Below are 20,934 nucleotides of genomic sequence, written 5' to 3'. Positions count from 1 at the left end.
AGAAGATCATCCAGACCAGGGGAAGGCTAACCCTGGCATCCCACAGCCATCCCTGGGTAGGCGCAGAGGTCGGCTCCAGGATGCCAAACCTGGGAAAGCTCGGGCCCCTTATATAAAATGGCACAGAGTGATGTCGCTGCGCATATCCCGTAGGCTCTGACTCCTCTCTAGGTTGCTCACTTTCCAAACACAGGTAAGCGCTGTGTAATTTGTTGTTAGACTGTATTCTGCAGGGAATAATCATAAGGGGAAAGTCTGCACGTGTTCAGCCAGATGCAATTGTTTCCCTAATTGTTTTCAGTCCACGGTTGGTGGAATCCACAGAGCCACGGATCCAGAGGGCCACTGTGCCACCCACGCCCTCCCCAGGTCCATGGGGTCCCTGAGCTTGTTCTGGGCTCCGAGGACACTATCCTCCTGCCACCAGAAGGATGCACCCTAATCAATAGTGACCAAATGAGCTCCTCAGCGTCCCCCAGAGCCTGAGCACTACCAGAAGGAGAGAGGGCGCGGGGCAGAGAGGAACAGATTGGGCGTTCGGAGAGCACGTCAGGACCCTGGGGGAAGTGGCAGTGTCACACGCCGCCTTAATGAATATTTGACAAGGGCCTAGGGAGAAAATACAGGTGGAGGGTGAGTGGGTGCGGAAGCCCAGCCCCATCAGCCGTTTCCCTCCTCAGGTCCATGGACTCCCCTGACGCCTGACCTTGGGCCTCCCCGTTCTCTCCCCCAGAAGATCCGCTGCAGAGGCTGAGCACCTGGGCCTCTGTGGCGCCATGGGAAGCTGGAAAGCTCCTCAGCCCTTGCAGTCCGCTCTCTCCTCTCCCTGTGTGCCCTTGTCCTTCCCGCCCTGGACACACAGCTCCCACTGTCCTTCCCGCCCTGGACTCTCAGCTGGGCCGCTGTGAGAGCATTCAGGGAAGGCCGGCCCCTCCTTCACCTCCAGGAGATCAGCCTCCACGCTGCCATGGTGACCCAGCATGGAGCTGCCTCCCCCCCCCCACTGAGGTCAGTGCATTAGCGCCTCCTGGAAGCAAGGGAAAAGCCTCCTGATCCCAGGGGAGTCACTCTGGGGCGTAACTGTCCTCCCCAGCAGGGTCAGGGACAGGACACAGAGCCTGCTTAGGGAGCTGAGCTAGACGGGCAGCCTTGCACTCTGCAAGCACCTACCGAGAGCCTGCCAAATGACTGGCCTACTATGTGCTCAGCTGCACAGAGACATCCAGGAATAATGACAGAAACCCCCGGTGCCTACCGACAGCTGTCAGTCAAGATCTAGGCTGGGGGGAGCTGGTGACCTCCGTGCAGAGGTGCTACTTGATCTGTTTTCTGAAAACTGAACAGGAGTGTATCAGGTGGAGAAGTGAAGGGAGGAAATAAGGGAGGAAAGCTCTAGAGCAATGAATCCATGCAGAGGAAGAGCACGTGCTCAGACCTCCAGGTGGGACTGCGGATGCAGGACGCACAGGAATCCACAGAGGGCACAGGTTCTAACAGCCACTGAGGACTGGCTCCCAGCTGCTGGCTGCAGAGCTGGAAGCGGGGCCAGATTCATCCCGGAAGGGTCCTGTGCGCCATGCCAAAGAACTCTGACTTATCCTGCAGGAGGCCAGAGCTGTTGCAGATTTTTAAGTCGGGAAATGACATCAGACTCATATTTTTGCAAGAGTTGCCTACCAGTCAAATGGAAGATGGACCCGGGTAGCAGGGTTCAGGGACTCTGGGGTCCAGTGATCCAGGTGAGATGCTGGCAGCCAGAATGAAGGCAGAAGCAGAAGATGGAGAGAGGAGGAAGGACCAGAGAGACACAGAGGGGACAAGTGGCATTCAGTGTTAGGCTCGGGGAGGGGCGTGACGGACGCAGGGTTTCAGGTAGAGCTGTCTGGGTGGCCCGAATTGCACCATAATGGGAATAGACTTAATGCCCCAGAACTAGACACTTTCAAGATGATGAATTTTATGTAGATTCTATCACAATAAAAAGAATGGCCCTGGAGTGTTTTCAAATAAGAAAAACCATTCAGAACAGTGTGGAAGGTGTCAACGTGGTACCTAACCCATCTCTGTAAGGAAAGATACGAACAAATAACCCCTTAGGTGACGTGCATGTACATGGATGCCCGTGGCACAATGGATCCCACTATTAGGTATAGTTATAATGCACCGATTAATAAATGAGCCCAGAGTGGCCTGCCAAGGGGAATGGGGAGTGGGTGTGACTGAGCTAGGGCTGCCCTAACAAAACTCCACTGCCCAGGGCTCGGAAAACAACAGATGTTCAATGTCTCACAGTCTGGAGGCTGAAAGTCCAAGATCAAGGGGCCAGGAGAGTGGGCTCCCTCCAAAACCTCTAGGCTGGAGTCTTACTGTCCCCAGCTCCCATAGCCCGAGGCATCATTCAGCTGTGGCAGCGCCACTCTGGTCTCTGCCTCCGTCTGCACAAGGCTGTCTTCCCTCCGGGTCTGTGTCCCACATTCCATCTTCTTCCGAGGACAGTAGTCACAGTAGCTTAGGGCCCACCCCAAGTCCCTCGGGTCTTTCTGGGAGGAGAGGCTGGAGGGAAATGCCCTTGGCTGTCGGGTTTTGGAGCCCATGTGTGTTCTCTACTCCCAAATTTTTATGTTAGAAGTTGACTCTGGGCTGGGGCGGCCGCTCAGCGGCAGAGTGCTTGCCTAGCGTGAGTGAGGCTCAGAGTTCCGCCCCAGCTCACAAAAGAAAAGAAAAATTGACTCTGCGGGTGTCTAGCTTGGGAACCTGTGCCACTAAGGATGCTTTTTTCAAAGGGCACTTCAGGAGAAGTCGTCATGGGTTTGGTTTGGAAAATGTCCCTTGTTCATCTAACTGAGAGGTCGTTACCGGCTTCCCCATCGGAGCAGGGTTACCAGGGAGTAGTGCTCACCCACATCTGCTTAAAGAGGAGGCAGAACACAGTACAGGGAACACAGGCCTTGCAGCTAATGACCTGGATTCCATCCTGACTTGACGCTTAATCTTTGTGTGACCTTAGGCGAGTAATTCATGCCCTCTGGGCCTCAGTTTCTGTATCTGTAAAATGGAGACAATAATATCCCCACGTCTTAAGATTGTGGGGAGGATTGAGTGAAATGATTTGTAGAAACCATTTACCAAAGGCTTGTGTCGCAGTAATGCCTGTTAAGGTTTGACTATTACCCTTATTTCCTCCCCCTGGACCGTGCAGGCTGGGAGGGCAAGGGAACAGTGTGGAGGCTGCCCTCAGGGAAATGGTTTGTGGCTGAGTTTGCCACTGGGCTGCTCCCCAGGAAGCAGGAAGAACACCAGCCAGGGATGGCTGGCTTGGGAGCCACTGTCCTCACCTCTGGGATCCCAGAGTTCTTCTGTGTGACTCATCTCTGAAGTTTAAGATTCGGAAGGCCAGCATTGGCTGGAGTCCCCAACCTTGTCCAGAGCAATTGAGTCCTCATAATGGGGTCACTAATGGGAAGAGAGAGCAGACGGAGAAGAGAAGATGAACAGACAGCAAATGTGGCCCCGGATTGACTGGGCCTTGTCCAAAGGGAGCAGAGCTTGGGCAGTTACTAGGGGTGTACAGTCTTCTGAAAAAAAGGGTCACAGCATGGACTGTCACCTAAGACAACTGGCTGCTTCTTCAGGACTGGGGCAGAAATCAGCCACCTTAATTGTGGGGCCAAGCACATAGTTGGAGCCCAGTAGTCAATAATGAATGAATGGTCCCCAGGGCTGTCGTGAAGTGCATTGATGGTTCTGTAGGTGACCAGACTGGGCTTTTCCTGGACTAATTCATAGGCACAAAGATTTCAAGGAGAGACAATGGGAGGCAGCTGAGAACTCAGGCGAGACCTCAGAAAAGAGAGGTCTTAGCTAAAGGAGCCTTTGGGGTGGGGGTGGGGGGCCACTCAGGCAAACAGGCGCTATTGAAGTCATGGGTGTGGATGAGATCACCCCCAGGAAGCGACGGGTGAAGAGGCGGCACCCTGAGACAAGGAGCGGTGGTCCAGGTCAGAGAAGAGCCTACAGAAGCCGAGAGACAGGAATCTGAGACGGAGCGGGGTCACCAGCATCTAGAATTGAGACACTGCAGGCTGAAAAGAGGCCACCAGCCCTGGCAGGGGGAAGTGCCCTTCACAGCAGGGCCTGAGCAACAGCCCGGTGTGGGCGGAAGCCAGACTGCAGGCCACAGATGGTCTGCCAACACTTGGAACTGGTTCCAAGCCTTCAAAGTGTTGAAACCAAAACAGAAACACGTTTGGCGCTCACAGCCCACACGGAGAACTGCATCTTAAGTAGCACCGGGGCTCGGTTCCAAATCAGGGCTTCCGGCCCAGGCCGGCGGTTTGAGGGTCTGTAGCTTGCCACGTGGGATCTGGCCTCCTGAGGAGCAGAGGTTTGATCTATTGATTTGGTGGCCCTCTCTTAGTTGTATTCGCTCTCTACCCAACGTGCTTATTTCCTCACAGGCCAGCAGAGCTCCCAAGCTCTAGTTTAGAGTATTAGTGACTTTCCTGGGCAATGAGTCAGGTGACCAGGACTTACTGCGGAGTTGTGTATTTAGCACAAAGAGCTCGGGACAAAGCCAGGGCAGAGGTGTTCTTGCTAACAACAAAGGAGCGGTCAAATCCTCTTTTGGGCCTCTTTTGGGAGGCCCAAAGCTCAGAGGCATCTCCACGCCACTGTGCATGTGCCGTGTCTCCAAGTTATTCTGTCCTTTAACCCCCATTACATCACCCTCCGGAAGGTGGGGTCCACCAGAGGTCCCCAGGGTCTTTTCCAGCTCTGGAAGTTATTTGGTTTTGCAGTCAGACATTAGATGTGCAGAATGACAGTAACGCCCTGGCCTGTGGAGAAATGAGACATGGAGAGGAGAAGGAAATAAGAGAAGCTTTGACTCACTCTCTTAAATCTCTACGAGATGACAGATCACTCAAGAGCCTGCGGGGACCAGGCCCAGGCCCAGGTGTTTCTTGTGCACCCTCCATTCAGCAATCCCAAGCCCTCTGAGGGGCTCCCTCCCCCCCCCACTGCCGCCTACAGCTGAGGAGGCTAGGAACCCCCCACAGTGACATGAAGAACATGTCCCATCTGGCACTTGAACCCCGTCTGCCCGACTCCAAAGCTCACGTTCCCTTGCTAGTCAAGGCAGTTTCAGTCAAAGACTCGAGGGAAAGGTCAAAGTCACCTTTGGACAGACTCACAGGTTCACGTGGAAAGTCTCAGCCACCAGCCCCAGATCCTTTTAGGAATTCAGATGCACCTGTCAGCTTTGGCCATTGCCAGAAGTCCCTGAGAAGACTTGAGACAGAAACAGCCTACCACGTGGCCAAGAGAGATGGGAGACAGGCTCAGCTGGGAATCCTGCAAATGTAAATCAGAACCTCGCCCAGGGATGCATTTCATACTGCTCAGGTGGCAAAAAAAAAAAAAAAAAAAAATATTAAAGTCTGATAATACCAGATCGGAGTGAAGATAGAGAGCAGTGATAACTCTTAAACACCACTGGAGGGGACTCTGAATCCACTTTCAAGTAAACTCAAAAACACATGATTCTACTCCTATGTCTACACCCCAGAGAAACACTTCCACATGGAAATAAGGAGACACGTACAGAGATGCTTATAGGCTCAGTGTGTATAACAGCAGAAGAGAGAAATAACAAGCTTTCTCTAGGCAAATGGGTAAATAAATTATGGTATGTTAATTTAACAGAAAGCCAAGCAGCAATGAAAATAAATGAACTAGAAATATATGTTACCACACGGCCAACTCCCAAATGTTGTGCAAAAACAAAAGATTTAGATAAAGTTTGCCAACAAGCAAAAGAGAGTGTCTAGTGTTAGGAATTTGTGAATATGTAGTAAAAAGTAGAAAGCATACACAGGGATTATAAATGACAAATTCAAGAGAGAAGGTCCTGTCAGGGAGGTAGAATCAATGATAGAATCCAGAGAAGTGCGTAAGGCCTTTGTTCATACATGTGATGCTTTATTTTTTCGTCTTGGCTGGATGGTCAACATGCAGGTGATTAACATATTAGTCTCTATTTTACATGTGCCTAAAATGACGCATTCATGATAAAAGTCATCTACTTGGCCAGTATTTGCAGCAGCACGTTCAGAAGGCCAGTTCTGGGATATTAATAAGCATTAAAAAACATGTTAAGAGATGCAATAAATTTGGGAAACACCAGCTTAAATGAAATTAAGTAGGCTTTTAAAAAATTCTCAGATCTTTTAACATCTTATATTTCTTATAAATCTCAAAGAGAAGGCTGTTCTATTAAATATTTAATATAGAGCAGGGACCAGCAAACTCCAGCCTCCTGTTCCCTCTCTTCAGCCGCACCTGGTTTTTGGTATTTTCTGTGGCTGCTTTCCCCCTACAGTGGCACAGGTAGGCTGCTATGGGAGAGACCATATGACCTACAAAACCTAAAATATTTACTACCCAGCCCTTTACAGAAAAAGAGTGTCTTAGGGGGCTGGGGTTACTGTGAGGACATTTTAGGGTTGTAACACTGGAACTTTGTCCTCATACCTCAGGGGTTGCTTTGTTTATCCATGAAAATTGTTATTAAAGAAGATCATCAGCTCTTTCTAGAACTCCTTGGAGGATGTTGTGTGCTTTCATCTTTGAATCTGTAGCACTTAGCACAGTAGCTGGCTATACTCACAGTTTCCTGTGTGCTTCACTGAGTTTATTTAACTTTAAAAGCCATTTGTGGAATATATCATTTAGAATATAAATTAGTTAGTAGCAACAAATAGGCAGAATACCTGGGCTTGATAAGACGGGGGTTAAAATTTTCCCTCTCGCAACAATCCAGACAAGAAGTCTGGGACTATCCCAGCAGCTCCAGGAAGTCAGAACCCAGGCACCTTCCCTCTTGTTGCTCTGCTGTCCCTTGGGCGGTACCTTCTCTGCATGCCCCACCCAGCAGGACATATCTACCCAATGGGAAGAAGGAAAGTAGGAGGACTTCCTATTGGCCAGCACTTAGTCATGTGATCATGCATGGCCACAAGGGAACCTGGGAAATGTAGTCTGTCTTTAACAGCCATGTGGCCAGTTAACACTCCTAGTCCTACAACAATACAAGAAGAAGATAAGCAATTCTGAAGGACAATAATCATTCTCTACCAGAAGGAAAGCATTAAGAGCTCACATCCTTAAACAGAGGTGACTCCTTTCTCTATAGGGAGACCCTTTTTTTCACTTTTCTTAATAAGCCATGGTGCCAAAGCAAGACTTATATAATGCTGCTTCATCATTGTCTACTAATGTGACAAGACTTTCGCATCTTGTGATATGATATGAGCACACTCGTTCCATTCTCCTGGATGTTTGCAGCCCTTGCTTTTGAGATGAACCTTTTAAGTATATTCAGACAGACACAGAATTTCCCAGGAAGCAAAGACACTGGTTTTTGCCACTAACTGGGCCTCCACTTCTAAAGGGGAAAGAAGGGTCCAGGCCCCTTGATGTCTTTCCCAAAGTAGATAGGCTAGCCACATGCGCTTTTCCTTATCCAAGGCAGGTTTAATGAGCTGGTTCTTTTCTGTACTTTAGTGGCAGCATTAAATAGCAAGTAGGCACAATTTTGGGGCCAAGATTTCTCCTAGGGACTTCACAAGCATTATATGTTCCATTTGCTGCAATAATATAATTTTTTTTCTTTCTTAGAAAGGTGCACAGAAATCTTGGTGTAGCTTACTTCAGCACAAAGAACTCTCAATTTGTTAATCTCTTTGCTACCCAAAAGAAAAGGAAAAAAAAAATCATCAACTCTAGAGCATGAAGACTGTGAAAGGGATTTAACAAAGGCTGTATAAGGAGGGGCCTATCCAAGACAGGCCCATAGTCTCCAATTTGCCATTTCATGACTCATTTCTGAAGGCACCATTTGATTCACACTTACAGAATCCTGTAATGGGAATGACTTGATATGTAAGAAGTGAGGCAAAAATGTTTTATTATCCGACACCAAGGTTTCTCAACCTCAGCACTATTGACTTTTGCAGCTGGATAATTCTTTGGTGCAGTAAGGATGGGATGTGGCTGCCTGGGACATTATAGGATATCAGCAGCGCCCTCGGTTCCACATAGTAGGTGGCAGCAATGATGATCAAAAATATCTTAGAAATTGCCAAATGCACCTGAGTGTAGGAATACTCCTGCTTTTAAATAAGCACCCTCCCTGGGGTCCTCCCTCTGTGCCCCAGCAGGCACCTCTCCCTCCTGCCTTCCTTCCTTCCTAACTCCTCACCCCTCCACCTTCCCCCTTGCTTCAGTTCTCTTCCCGTCTTGCTTCCTCACAGCAAGATCAGAATGAGACTTTCTCTGTGACTCTCTGAAAATCACTGGGCCGCTTTTAAATAAGAGTGTAACCAGCAACTCTCAGTCTTGTGGCCCCAGCAGGCTGAGTTTTAAACTGGGAAATAAGAGCCACACACAGTGGGACGCACCTGCAGCCCTGATGTGTGCCTCAGCGTCCTGCCAGACACCTGGGGGGGGGGGGTCACCATAGGCACACTCAGCACACACTGTCCCTGTGGGCCACAGAGACGTCATCAGATTCCAGGGGACAAAAGCCCTGCTCTCCTGGACGCCATCTGCTTGGGTCTGCAGACACCAACCCTTTCCCCAGAGGTGGAGAAAGCAGCCAGATTGGGCCTTTTCAGTTCAAGGTCAAGCGTGTGTCCACCCTGCCTAGGAGGAGAGGAGCCACAGGGGCATTTCTTTTCTTAGTCCAAGTATTGGACAGGTGACAGCTGCTTACAGGATGACTCCAGAGTACGACACTTCCCTGTGACATTACTTCTCACCCATGTAACAGGTCAGCCTGTGCAGGCTGATAGACTAACTGTGCCACGCAGACCTTAGGAAGACCCAGCTTCCCTCCCTCTGGTTGCCTGGCAGTTCCTTTAGAGCAGAGGTCAGCAAACCATGGCCCCCAAGTTGTCCTCCTATATTGGTGTTTAAATAAAGTTTTATTGGAACCTAGCCATGCCTATTGGCTTACATGTCACCAATGGCTGTTTTCAGCCTCTAGTAGCAGAGCTGAGAAGCCACAACAGAGACCATGTGACCTACGAACCTCAAATAGTGACTGTCTTGACTTTTAAGAAAAAGTTTGCTGACCCCACCCTAGAGCATTGGCACCTGTGTGGTTTGACAAGTCCACTTACCGGTTGGAGAAGGGAACAAATGGAAAGCCAGGGCAGGAAGCTTCCTCTTAGGCAATGACCTAGACAGTGGTGTGTGGTAAATGTTCACCAAACAGCTGCCCCACGTCCCGTGTCCCAAGAGCCATGATCTGTAGCGTTTTCCAGTTTCCATGGTCTAGATAACTTCTGCTAAGGCTGATTTCAAGTCAGCAATGAGATGTTACTGGACAGGGGGTCAAGGAGAGGCACATAGCTGGCTTTTGCAAGCCAGTAAGATCCGGTTACAGCTGGTCCAGAAGTCACTGTGTCACTCCTGCTTCTGTTTTGTGGGTGAAGACTGAATCACTTGGCCATAGCTAGCCACACAGGGTGGGGACGTGCCATCCCCAGCTGAGTGCAGTGTGCCCAGCTGGACTTGTGAGGGCAGGTGATTCTCTGTTCCTATAAGAAGTGGAAACGGGTGCCGAGGTGGGGGTGGGCAGGTAGCTACATGGCCACCCTTTCTTCCCCAGGTGATAAGTGCTTCATGAAACCAAAGCAGGACAGGGAAGCTGAGATGTGGGCTGGGCCAGGGAGAGGGGCCACTGCCTAGGAAAGAGTGGGACAGAGCTCCAGGCAACTGTCATCAACTCAGAATGTCCTGCTTGGAAGCACCCAAGAGCTCGCCAGCCCTGCCCCCATTTCACAGATGAGGAATCTTGTGAGAAATGAGGTGACTTGTCGCCTGCCTGGTGGTAGATAGAGCCGTGACAGAACCCCGTTTTCCCGGCTCTCTTCCTGCCTCGCGGGGTGCTTCCCCAAGTGTCCTGCGGAGCCTGGGTGTGTGTCTTTCCTCTCTAATGATGGCCGTGCCTCAGAATCGCCCTGCACACCAGGCTGCAGGCAGTCATGTCGGCCAGTCAGAGCTGCAGCCCGAGAGGTGACCCGTTGGCTGTCCTTGGCTTGGGTGTTGTTTGGCGCCCCCGGGGGGTTCCCCAGAGACCCTGGAGAGGGCGCTGGCTGTTGAGCACCTGGGGTGCTGCAGACAGCTGGCACAGGGCCACATCAGCCTAATCCATGGTCATCGTCAGCGTCGCACCCCCCCACCCAGGTGCGCATCCACCTTCCGAGAGGGTCCAGCCTGGCCAGAAGGGACGCGCATGCGCAGTGCACTCCGTTCCAGGGAACCCTTCCGCGCACTTGCTGTTCTTGCATCTTATAGAGGAGGAGGCAGAGGTCGGGACATTGCTCAAGGTCGCGCAGCAAAGCCTAAAGAGCGTGTGTTACCAGCAACCTCCAACCAGCGGCTCTCCCTGCCACCTCCAGCGAGTTCCTGAGCGTTCAGAGGCGACATCAGCATTTTCGTCCTCCCCTACAAGTCAGAACTCGGAGTGCCCAGGGAGAGAGGGAAAGGCTGGCAGAGTGTTCTCAGTTCTCATTTTGAGTTAGAGCCGTTTCTCTCCTTCGAGTCCGCGGGGACCTTCGTTTTCAGTGGCACTGTCACCTGTGCAGCCTCTTACCCTCCTTGTTGGTGGCCTCCTCGTAAGGACAAGGCCATGTCTGATGCACCGGCTGCTGGACTCCAGCATCTAACCTGGTGCCTAGACCGTGGCAGGCGCTCAGGACAGGCATATGGGTGAAGGAAGGAATCCCAGCGCTTGGCTGGGACCGCAGCTTCTCCAGCGTGGAAATCACTTCCTGTTCGTCTCTGCATCCACAGGGTGGTACTGCCCACTGGTGAACTCTGGAATTGGGCAGGACCAGAGCCGGGGGACTCGCACAAACACAAGGGCAACTGAAGCCTAGACTGTGGAGGGACACAGATCTGGGCTGATGGAGGGACACGGAGCCAGGTGACTTAGGATGAGATGCTTCGCTCCTTGGAGTCCCCGTTTCCTAAGGTTGTGATGGGGATTCTAAAACTTGCCCTTGGGTTTAAGCCAGAGGTAAGTGGGGGCTGAGTCAAGCTGCCTGGGTTCCCTGCCAGCTCCACCACCTAGAGCTGTGTGACCGTGAGAAAGTGGATCTCAGTGCCTCTGTTTTTTGTTCTGCCGTTTGAAGTTTATTTTGGAGATTAAGTGAGGTTAATCTTAATGTGAAAAGCTTAGCAAATGGAGCACTATTTATAAATGCCTGTCATTGTATTAACTGTAGTGTGTTCAGGAAGCTGTTCTCTGTTTACTGTCTCTCTGATTGTCTGTGCCCTTGCTCTCTTCCCAGGGAGCTAGTCTGACCAGTGGCCTTGGGGAGCCAAACTGTAACCCACATTAGGGACCGTTGGGGCCTAGGCAACTTAGTGGGGCTGTGTCCTCTCATTTCCTTCCCAAGACAGCCAAACACCTCAGACTGTATCCTGCAGTGGTAGGCTTCTGGCACTTTCTGTGTGAGCAGAGTACAATGGCCTCTCTCCTCGTGTGGTCCCTGAACAGGCCCCTGGCTGTTGCTTCAGAGACAGGCCTTGGAAATTTCCCAGTCCCAGATGGCAGCCTGTCGGTGATGCCCGGATGAATGAGAGCAAAAGCACGTGGGCAGTATACATGGAAAGCTTCAGCCAGGAGCTTGGGCCCAGCAAGTGAGAGGCCTCAGTGGGGCTGGGCCCAAGGTGACCAGGCTACAGAACAGCTGCGAAAGGCCTTGGCATCCAGGAAGGACCTGCCTGGGATTGGAGAATGGCGAGGGCTGGTTAAATCCCTGGAGAGAGGACCCGCAATTTCAGAATCCTAGTCATGAGTGTGTGGTTCAAGTTTGGGGCAGCTCTTACCCCTTTACACATGGTGCTGAGTGGTTCACTTCTTTATAGGTTTTGTCAGTGAGCACTGTATCATCATCCCTGTTTTGCAGATGGGGAAACTGAGGCTTCGAGAGGCGACCTGCCTGAGGTCCCATAGCCAATAAGAAGGAGTTTGGGGATGTGAGTGCCGGGCTCAGGCACTGGGCTGGACTGCTCAGTGGGATCACAGGCTTTGGGGTCAGACACTCAGCCCTGCCAGGTCCCTTGCTGGCAGAATTGGACAATGGTCATCCTTATGTCCTCCTAGGAGAGGATCAGTTGAAGTAGCAGAAACTGAACACTTAGCACAAGTAGTGTGCAATCAGGGTGGCCTTTGTAATTTCTCACTGTGGGGGTGGTCTCAGGGGCCTCTGGGATACAGATTTCTGAGATCTGGTATGAGGACCCTGTGGAACCTGTGCTTCCCAACCAGAGCAGCCCCTGTTGGCCAGCAGATTGCCCAGCGGGGACGTGAGGAGTGACTCCATCGGAAGCCAGGTACTGGGTTCACATCCTGACTCCTTGTTAGCTGTGACCGGGAGCAAGTGTTATCTTTGGGATAGGGTTTGTCCCCTGCATTCATACGTTGAAGGCTTGGTCTTCAGTATGATAATAAAAGCTTCCAGAGATAGGGACTGGGATCGCTGTCCTGGGACCCTGGTTTGTTCTTAAGAGAGGTTGTGATAGAAGAGCAAGATTGGCCCCACCCAACTCTGGTTCCTATCCTGACATGTGATCTCTCCCTCTTGTGCACGCTTCTGCCACAATGCTGTCTGCCACCATGTGTCACATCAGGGGACTTTACCAGAGGTAGAACTAAGGGGGTCTCCCAATCTTGGACTTTCCGCCTCTAGAACTGTGAGCTAAATGAATCTGTTTCTTTCTAAGTACCTGGTTTCAGGTATTTTGTTATAGCAACAGAAACAGACTAACACAACCAGTTAACCTCAGGCAGGTCACCTCTCTAATCATTAACCTCTCTGTGCCCTCTTTTCCTTATTTGTCAAATCGACTTAAAACATTGTCCATCTCAGAGGATAATCATGAGAATTAAACAAGTTAACACCTGTAAAACGCTCAGAGTGCAGTTGGTGTGGAGTAAGTGCTATGTTCAATAAGTGAAACACAGAAAGTAAGTTGATATCCCCATGTAATGTATGAGAAAACTAAAGGAGAGTAAGCAACCTGGCACAGGGTGACCCAGGTGTGAGAGCAAAGCCCTTGCTCTCTAGACACGCTTCCCAGAGTCACACTGCATCTGACCCTCAGGGTGCCCAGGAGCTGCCAGGTACCTTCTAGCACCAGAGGGGTTGGGATCAGCCCTAGAGCAGATAAGAAAAGAGCAGGATCCCCGTTGGGCAGGCTCACAGCACCCTAAGGACTCTGCCGTTTCTCACTTTCCGGACTGTTCCAGAAACTGTGTTTTCGTGCAACACTGACTCTCCTGGGCCCCTGTCAAATCGCCTGCAGTTGGCCTGCAAAACCAGGAGGCAGCCTTTCTGGGAGCTGGGCTTCCCCCATGGGGAGAGGATTGCCTGGATTCTGAAGGTACTTGTTAGACACAGTGTCTCATTTGAGACCTTAAGAAGCACAACGATGAGGGTCCCAAGTTCAAAGCCAGCCTCAGCAACTTAGCAAGGCCCTAAGCAACTCAGCGAGGCTTTGTCGCAAAATAAAATATAAAAAAGGGCTGGGGATGTGGCTCAGTGGTTAAGCACCCCTGGGTTCAATTCCTAGTGCCAAAAAAAAAAAAAAGAAGAAGAAGAAGAAGCACGAGGAAGGCACTGTTCTGTGTATAACCTGTGTATGTACTTCTCCCAGGTAAGGTATATTCTTTCCAAACAGCTGTGTTTGGCTTTGTAAATTTATAACAGTTGTGATATGAGGAATCTGACGTGTAACGAGAACTGTGTGCTAAGCACTGTACGCGGATTATCTCGTTTGATTGACACCCAAAACCCTGTGAGGACGGCATTATTACTAAAGCTACTTTTACAGATGAGAAAATCAAATCACAAAGTGGCTAAGTAACCGGCCCCAAGATCACACAGCCACTGAGTCACAGAACCGGGACTTGAACCCAGGGAGGGAGAGTTGATGCTCATAGCTTCTGTACTGGCTTTAAAGGATAATAATGCACACAGGGATCCGCGGCTCACCAGCCTGCGTCTGTCGCTTGGAAGGCGTCGAGAGATCAGCCGTCTGCTGTCTCCTGTCTGGGGAGAAAAGGCAGCCCGGTCCCTTGCCAAGCCGGCCCCCTGCTGGCCTCTGGAAAACATCTTTCTCAAGTCACTCACGTCCCTGAAGTGGTGGAAGATATTGAGCAAGTCTCTCGGGGCTGGACCACTTGAGAAATCAGAAAAATTGACCATCTCGGGAGCTGAACTTCTTACTTAAATTGATCAGCTCTTTGATTGCGTTGTTGAAAGCCACTCAAGGGGAAAACCACAAAGCTGGTCAGCTTCTGGTGAAGCCCCAGGCGACTGGCTTAATAGACTGCTGCATAGATAAGTCAGGCACAAAGGAGAGCACACAGAGTTGGGGCCACTGGGGGACCTGCGGTTGACAGCAGTGGAGATCCTACAGGGACTTCCAGAGAGAGTAAGTGGAGCTCCGGGCCCTGTTCACAGGAATGCTGCAGGATTAAATTCTCTAACAAACTGGGCTGAACAGAAACTGTGTTTTCACGCTTTTGTAGGAAATGCTTCTTACCTGCTTTGCTTTTCTTGTTCCGTAGGCAGAACTCTATTTCCTCTATGGGTCCAAGGGAGTCTTGATAAACCGGTGCTTCCTGGGTCTGCTTTCAGGATGATTGGTGCCAAGACTCTTAAAATAAGGAAGGGACCATCTCTTTAAAAATACCTGATGTTGGACTGGGGCTGTGGCTCAATGGTGGAGCGCTTGCGTAGCATGTGCGAGGCACTGGGTTCAATCCTCAGCACCACATAAAAATAAAGTTTGTTTTAAATAATGCTTTAAAAAAAAACATGGTGTTGGGAACAGTAGATATCAGCAGGCAAGAGAAGAGAAGTAGATCCTGATCTATAGCAACTCAAGCTGGGCTCAGTGGCACACACCCCTAATCCCAGCAGCTTGGGAGGCTGAGGCAGGAGGATGTAGAGTTCAGTGCCAGCCTCAGCAATTTCACAAGGCGCTAAGTAACCCAGTGAGACCCTGTCTCTAAATAAAATACAAAAAAAAAAATGGCTGGGGATGTGGCTCAGTGGTTAAGCGCCTCCAGATTCACTCCCCAGTACCAAAATAAATAAATAAATAAAATCGAAATGGATTCAAGACTTAAATGTAAGACTTGAAACTGTAAAACTGCCAGAAGAAAAACTTAGAGTTTTGCTCCATGACTTGGGTCTTGAAAGTGATTATGTGGATACATTCCCCAAAGCATAGACAACAAAAGCAAAAAAAATAGACAAAGGGGATTGAATCAAATCAGAAGCTCCTGCACAGCAAAGGAAACAATCAACAGAAGGAAGAGAAAACCTACAGAACGGGACAAAGTATTTGCCAGCCATACACCTGATAAGAGCTTAGTATCCCCAAAACATAAGGAACTCAACTCAGTAGCAAGAAAACAAATAATTTAAAAATGAGCAAAACATCTGAATAGACACTTCTCAAAAGAAAGCATGCAAATGGCCACGATGTGTCTGAAAATGTTCAACATCGCTAATCAGGGAAAGGCAAATGGCCACCCCAGTAGGGGAGGGAGCACCTCACATCTGTTAGAATGGCTGCTAACAAAAAAGATGAAAGATGCGTGTGGGCAGGATGGTGAAGAAAAAGGAGTCGTCGCCTCTGTTGGTGGGAGAACAAATCCGTGAAGCCAGAATGGGAAACATTATGAAGGTGCCTCTGCGGGGGGCCCTGGGTGGGGGCGGGATTTTATCCTCAGTCCCCTGGCAGCCTTGGAAGGCGGTAAGTGGGGCATGCCGGTCCTGTTTATGCTGGCGCTCACTCTGGTCTTGGGTAAGAGAGGGCGTGTGAATGGGGAATGAAAGCAGGGGGCTGCAGGAGGCATGGAAGTGGTCCAGCCACAGGTGGAGGTCAGCACTCAGGACCCGGGTAGGGCAGGCGGTGGAGAGAAGGAGATGGATTTGGGAAATGGATTTGGAAAATCAACAGTCCGTGGAATGGATACGGGTTCTGGGTGGATAATGTGGTGGGTGATCAGGGACAGGTTTGGACGGTGGGACCAGGGGTGTTCATAAGAACTTCCATTTGGGACATGCAGTTGGAGGGTCTGAGGGACATGGAGAGAGTAGCTCAAGCAGGAGCTGGATGTATGGAGACATTGGCATGATGGAGCTTGCCAGGTCCCGCAGAGGAGGATGGGATGGGATGTCAGGTCACCCAGCCAAATCCTGGCTCGCCCCTTAGTCAACTCTGAGACCTGGGTCGTTCCCTGGCCTCAGTTCCCCCGTCTCTGGAGTGAGTCTTCTAACAGCACTTAGATCACCAGCTTGTTGGATATTTGTATGAGTTAATACACGGAAAGATTTCAGTAATAAGTATTCAATAAATGTCAACTTCTCGTAATGACAATTATCATCATCAGCTTAGCTGCAGTATTTTTTTTTTTTTTTTTTTTGCCATTTGTCTCTTTCTAATTAAAATCAAGGACCTGTGAGGCTGGTAAACACTTCTGATTTTCTTGGAATTATCTGTTTATGAACCTGTGAGCTCTGAACAGAGGATCCATCTCCCTCCTCCAGGGCTCCCCAGCACGAGGCCTGGTGCACAGTAGGTGCTCAGTAATGTTTACCCAGTCACGAGGAAGTAGCCTGACTGCAGGGGGAGAGAAGCTGACTGGAATGAGTCCATGGAGCATTGATGCCATCAAGGGACTCGGAGACAGACAGAAAAAGAGGAAATGACAGGAAGGGTTTTTCCGTGACAGTGACAGTGACAGTTGATAGCATCTTTGTCCCTAGATAGAGCTCTGGCTTCCATAATGCAGCCTCTTCCAGATGGGGTAGCAGTATGTTGGGAGAAAGGCTGTCCCCCAGAGAGAAAAGGGGAAGTACTGGCGAATGATATTGGCGAAGTGATATCGTCATATTGTGTGTGTGTGTGTGTGTGTGTGTGTGTGCAAATATGGAACAACAGATCACACTGTTACATATGACCCATAGTGCACCAATAACAATATGGAAAAATAAATAAAGATGAGACAGAAAATTAAATAAATACAATAAAAATTGGTGGAGGGGACGGGAGGTTGTCCCTGCAGTGTGTCAAGTCTGATAGCTCTCCAGGATTTGGGCACACACACACACACCAGTGTGGGGTACAGATACTTCAATACAACACACACAGGCCCCACCTTACCTTTCCCGGAGTCCTCTGCGACTGTTACTCTTTAGCCATCATTAAGGACCGTTGGTCCCTTGAATTAAGGCTTCTGCCCCACCAAGGATCCCTCTCCTCTGGAGACAGGCAGACACTTTGGAGGGATCCATGGTTTCTCTGTGTATTCTCCCTGGGAGATAGTTCTGCCTTTTCCCAGATAAAAGATGGAACCGCCAGTTAATTTCAGACACAGTGGATCACGTTTTAGTATAAGTGTGTCCCGTGCAATATTTCTTTGGTATTTTTTTATTTGCTTGATCTGGTAACCCTAGCTGCAGGAGACCCAAGTTCAAAACCCCCGTGAGTGAGCCAAGAAGCCCCGAGGCACAGCCCAGTCCGTGCCCTAGAAGCTTACATCTTGGTTGCTGATGCCATGTCTGAAGCCAGGCCTGTGTCCTATAGTCCTTCCCACCTTGACCCAGGTGGCCTCCTGGAGACCCTGCCAGCAATGTGGGAGTGGCTGACTCTCCTATTGGCCACGGAAAGGCCTTGAGCCTGGAGTCCAGGTCCTGGCCAGTCGTAAGCTCTCAGTACTTTTCATTGTCCCTCCCAGGGCTCTCATACAAATAGACCCCGGGAGGCCTGGCTGGACGCCCATTTCCTGAGGTGTGGATGCAGGTTAGACCCCATCTCAACAGCAGGCCTCAGGTCTCAGGGCCCTGTGTCTGTCTGCGCCACATCGGCTCCCCCTGGTGGCCAAATGCACGCTCCTCGTGTCTGGCATCTCCTCCAGCAGGATCCCTTTTCTGGGACCTCCTTCTGCCCAAGGCTCCACAGCCGAGCAGGGATGAATGGTAGACGGGTAGCCAGGACCTGCAGCAGGCCAAGGACAGTCGCCTCCGTCCACTTCCCAGGCTCTCTGGGTGGCTCAGCCCCAGATCCTGGCCTTACTGGTGGTGAGTGGGACCCTCCGTGCCATCAATGCTCTGGAGGATCAGCCCCTCCCATGTCTGCAGGGATGAAAAAGAAGGTGGTGGCCCACTGGCTTCCTGCCACCACAGGCAGGGTAGGTTCAGGCAGGCACAGGTACAGGTAGGTACAACCAGCCTGGAGCATGCACGTCCGGCCCCTTTGCTCTATTCCCCGCCTCTGACAGCAAGCAGAGGGGATTTGAAGAGGTCAGGGTCAGCTCCAGCTCCTGCTGACACAGTGGGCGTCAGCTGGCCTCTGGGCCAGCCTGAGTCTGAGCAGCAGGCACCCTGCAGGGTGGAAGGCAGAACCACGTGCTCAGTGCCAGCCCAGCACCCCTGCCCTCCCTCGCCCCTGCACTCTCTGCCTGGTGGACGGGGCTCTGCTCAGCAGTTCACTCAGCACTGACCCATCTCCTGCCTCTTCCGTTGGCTCTTCTCTCCCCTCCTTCCTGCCTCTGAGGACTGCCGGCCAGCCATGTCCCTCTGCCTGCTCGGCCACCCTCACTGGCTTTTGATAAAGCCTGAGCCTTATGGACTAAGCAGAGGTCCCCTGGCATCTTGCCCCTGCCACCCTCGGCTTCTGGCACTCTCTGCCCAGAAGCACTAAATCTCCACGGTGACCCTCACACTGCCTGCCACGTCCCACCTCCAGACTTTCCCCCTCTCTTCCCCAGTCCCCTTAAGGCACAGCTCAGGGTCATCTCCCCCAGGAAGCGTGGCTGGATCCCCTGGACTCTGGTCCAGTTCCTCATCTCCCCACAGTGCACTTGCCCTGGGGCAGTGCCTGTCTCTGAGCCACATTGAATGACAACAGCCTGTGCCAGCATCCCTTCTCCTTCCAGGGGGTGGACTCCTAGAGGAGGGGCAGTGACCTGTTTACCTTTGCGTTCTCAGCACTTAGAGCAGAATTTGATACAAGCTTAATAAATGCATAGTGGTTTAATAATTAATTAGTGGATTCATTCTCCAGGAGAAGGAAGTGACATCCTTTACAACCAGAATTTGTCACCTGTTTGAGGACCCTGTCCACCCCCTCCTTAGCCTCGTTCTCCTGCCATTCCACCAGCTGACAGTTTCAATGCACCTTGTCAAATATGCTCTTGAGTCGTTTCACAGGTTCTCGGTCTTGTTCTTGGAAGGTAGGGAACACCCATTCTGTGTTCATTCAACTCGCATTCCTGAGCACCCCACATGCCGTGTGCCCAGTGGCACTGGGATGGAGAGAGATGCAGACAAGGTCCCTATCTCAGAACCCCCAGCCTAGTATGAGGAGCAGACAGGAGAATGGGCAAACAGCACATGCTGACTGGGGACAGTGTCACATAGTAGATACACAGGCCCGCTCTTCACATGGACTACCCCGGTCCAGATCCCAGCTCTGCCTCCTGCAGACCACATGGCCTTGGGAAGGCCCCTTACATGCTTCTGTTGCCCCAGGTTTAAAGGAGGTAATGACAGTACTCAACTCTGGTTTTATGGGCATTCATTGAGTTTTTTCACTCCAACAGTTTAGCAGAGCGCCTACCCATGTAGACATTCAGTAAATATTCTCCATATGATTCTTAGGCCAGGGTAGTGCAGGAGCCCAGAGGCGGTGGAGAGTGCCTGTCATCCCAGCAGCTCTGGAAGCTGAGGCAGGAGGATCATGAGTTCAAAGCCAGCCTTAGCAAAAGCAAGGCCCTAAGCAACTCATTGAGACCCTGTCTCCAAATAAAATACAAAATAGGGCTGGGATGTGGCTCAGTGGTTAAGTGCCCCTAAGTTCAATCCCCAGTACACACACACACACACACACACACACACACACACACACACACAGAATGGCAGCAGTCATAAAGGACAAAGATCAGGATCAGGAGGAAGTCTTTCAGGGCAGCCTAGGAACTGGCTCGTTACATGAAAAGCAATGCAAGGGCCTCGTGCTCCCCAAGGAGTTTGCTCGGCAAGGACCAGGCCCCGGGGAAGCTGCTACACTCCCATGACCTTCTCTTCCTCCTTCAGGGCAGACGACTGCTTCTGCGCTTCTCGGAAGCTGGATGCGGTGGCCATCGAAGCCAAGTTCAAGCAGGACCTGGGTTTTCGGATGCTGAACTGCGGGCGGACGGACCTTGTGAAACAGGCGGTGTCTCTGCTGGGTCCTGATGGGATCAACACCATGAGTGAACAGGTACCGGCTCCAGGGGTCTAGCCAACACCACCGCCTCCAGCACCCACCCCGCAGCCAGATGGAAACAGCCGGCGCTGGGCTGCGGCGCCCCCTGCTGGCCGCTTAGGTTGCCTTTTTTTTTTTAAGGTTTTTGTGTGGGGTTTTTTTTAGGGTTTTTTTGGTTCTGCCTTGTGCTACTGCACAAGACACATCCAGGCTGGTGTCACCAAAGTTTTAGACGGTACTGAAGAGACACAGTCAGTCTTTAGACCCTAGGAGGCAGCTCAGAAATAGGCAGCATCCCCTCTCCACCACCAAAATCCTGAAACTGGTACAGGGAGAGTGGCTGGTGTCTCCCACTCAAGGAGATGCCCGGGGAGGGGAAATGCCAGGGACAGAGAAAACAAGCAATAGTGAATTCCGACGGGAAGTGACTAGGGACAAATGGGGTTGCTTTGCATGGGCAGTTCACACAGTGAGTTCCAGGAGGGGAGGGCAGGGATGATTTATTTAATTACAGCTGACAGTTTTCTCGAGAAATACTAAGTCTCCCTGACACACAACAAACACACACTTCCATTATTTAAAAACTATACTCTA

The 20,934-nt window shown here is 50.9% G+C and overlaps 1 protein-coding gene across 5 annotated transcripts in view; it reads left to right on the top strand.

Annotated features, from left to right (window-relative positions):
• The window catches only part of Abtb3 (ankyrin repeat and BTB domain containing 3), a 245,760-nt gene that overhangs the window by 191,609 nt on the left and 33,217 nt on the right, over nt 1-20,934 (top strand). For all 5 annotated transcript variants that reach the window (XM_078052878.1, XM_078052876.1, XM_078052875.1 and 2 more), the window contains one exon: nt 20,190-20,355. In XM_078052878.1, the coding sequence (XP_077909004.1) occupies nt 20,190-20,355 (166 nt within the window). The remainder of the gene's footprint in view (nt 1-20,189; nt 20,356-20,934) is intronic.

Source organism: Ictidomys tridecemlineatus, chromosome 6, assembly GCF_052094955.1.
Source record: "Ictidomys tridecemlineatus isolate mIctTri1 chromosome 6, mIctTri1.hap1, whole genome shotgun sequence".
Classification (NCBI taxonomy): Eukaryota; Metazoa; Chordata; class Mammalia; order Rodentia; family Sciuridae; genus Ictidomys; species Ictidomys tridecemlineatus.
This window is presented reverse-complemented; position numbering and strand designations above follow the sequence as displayed.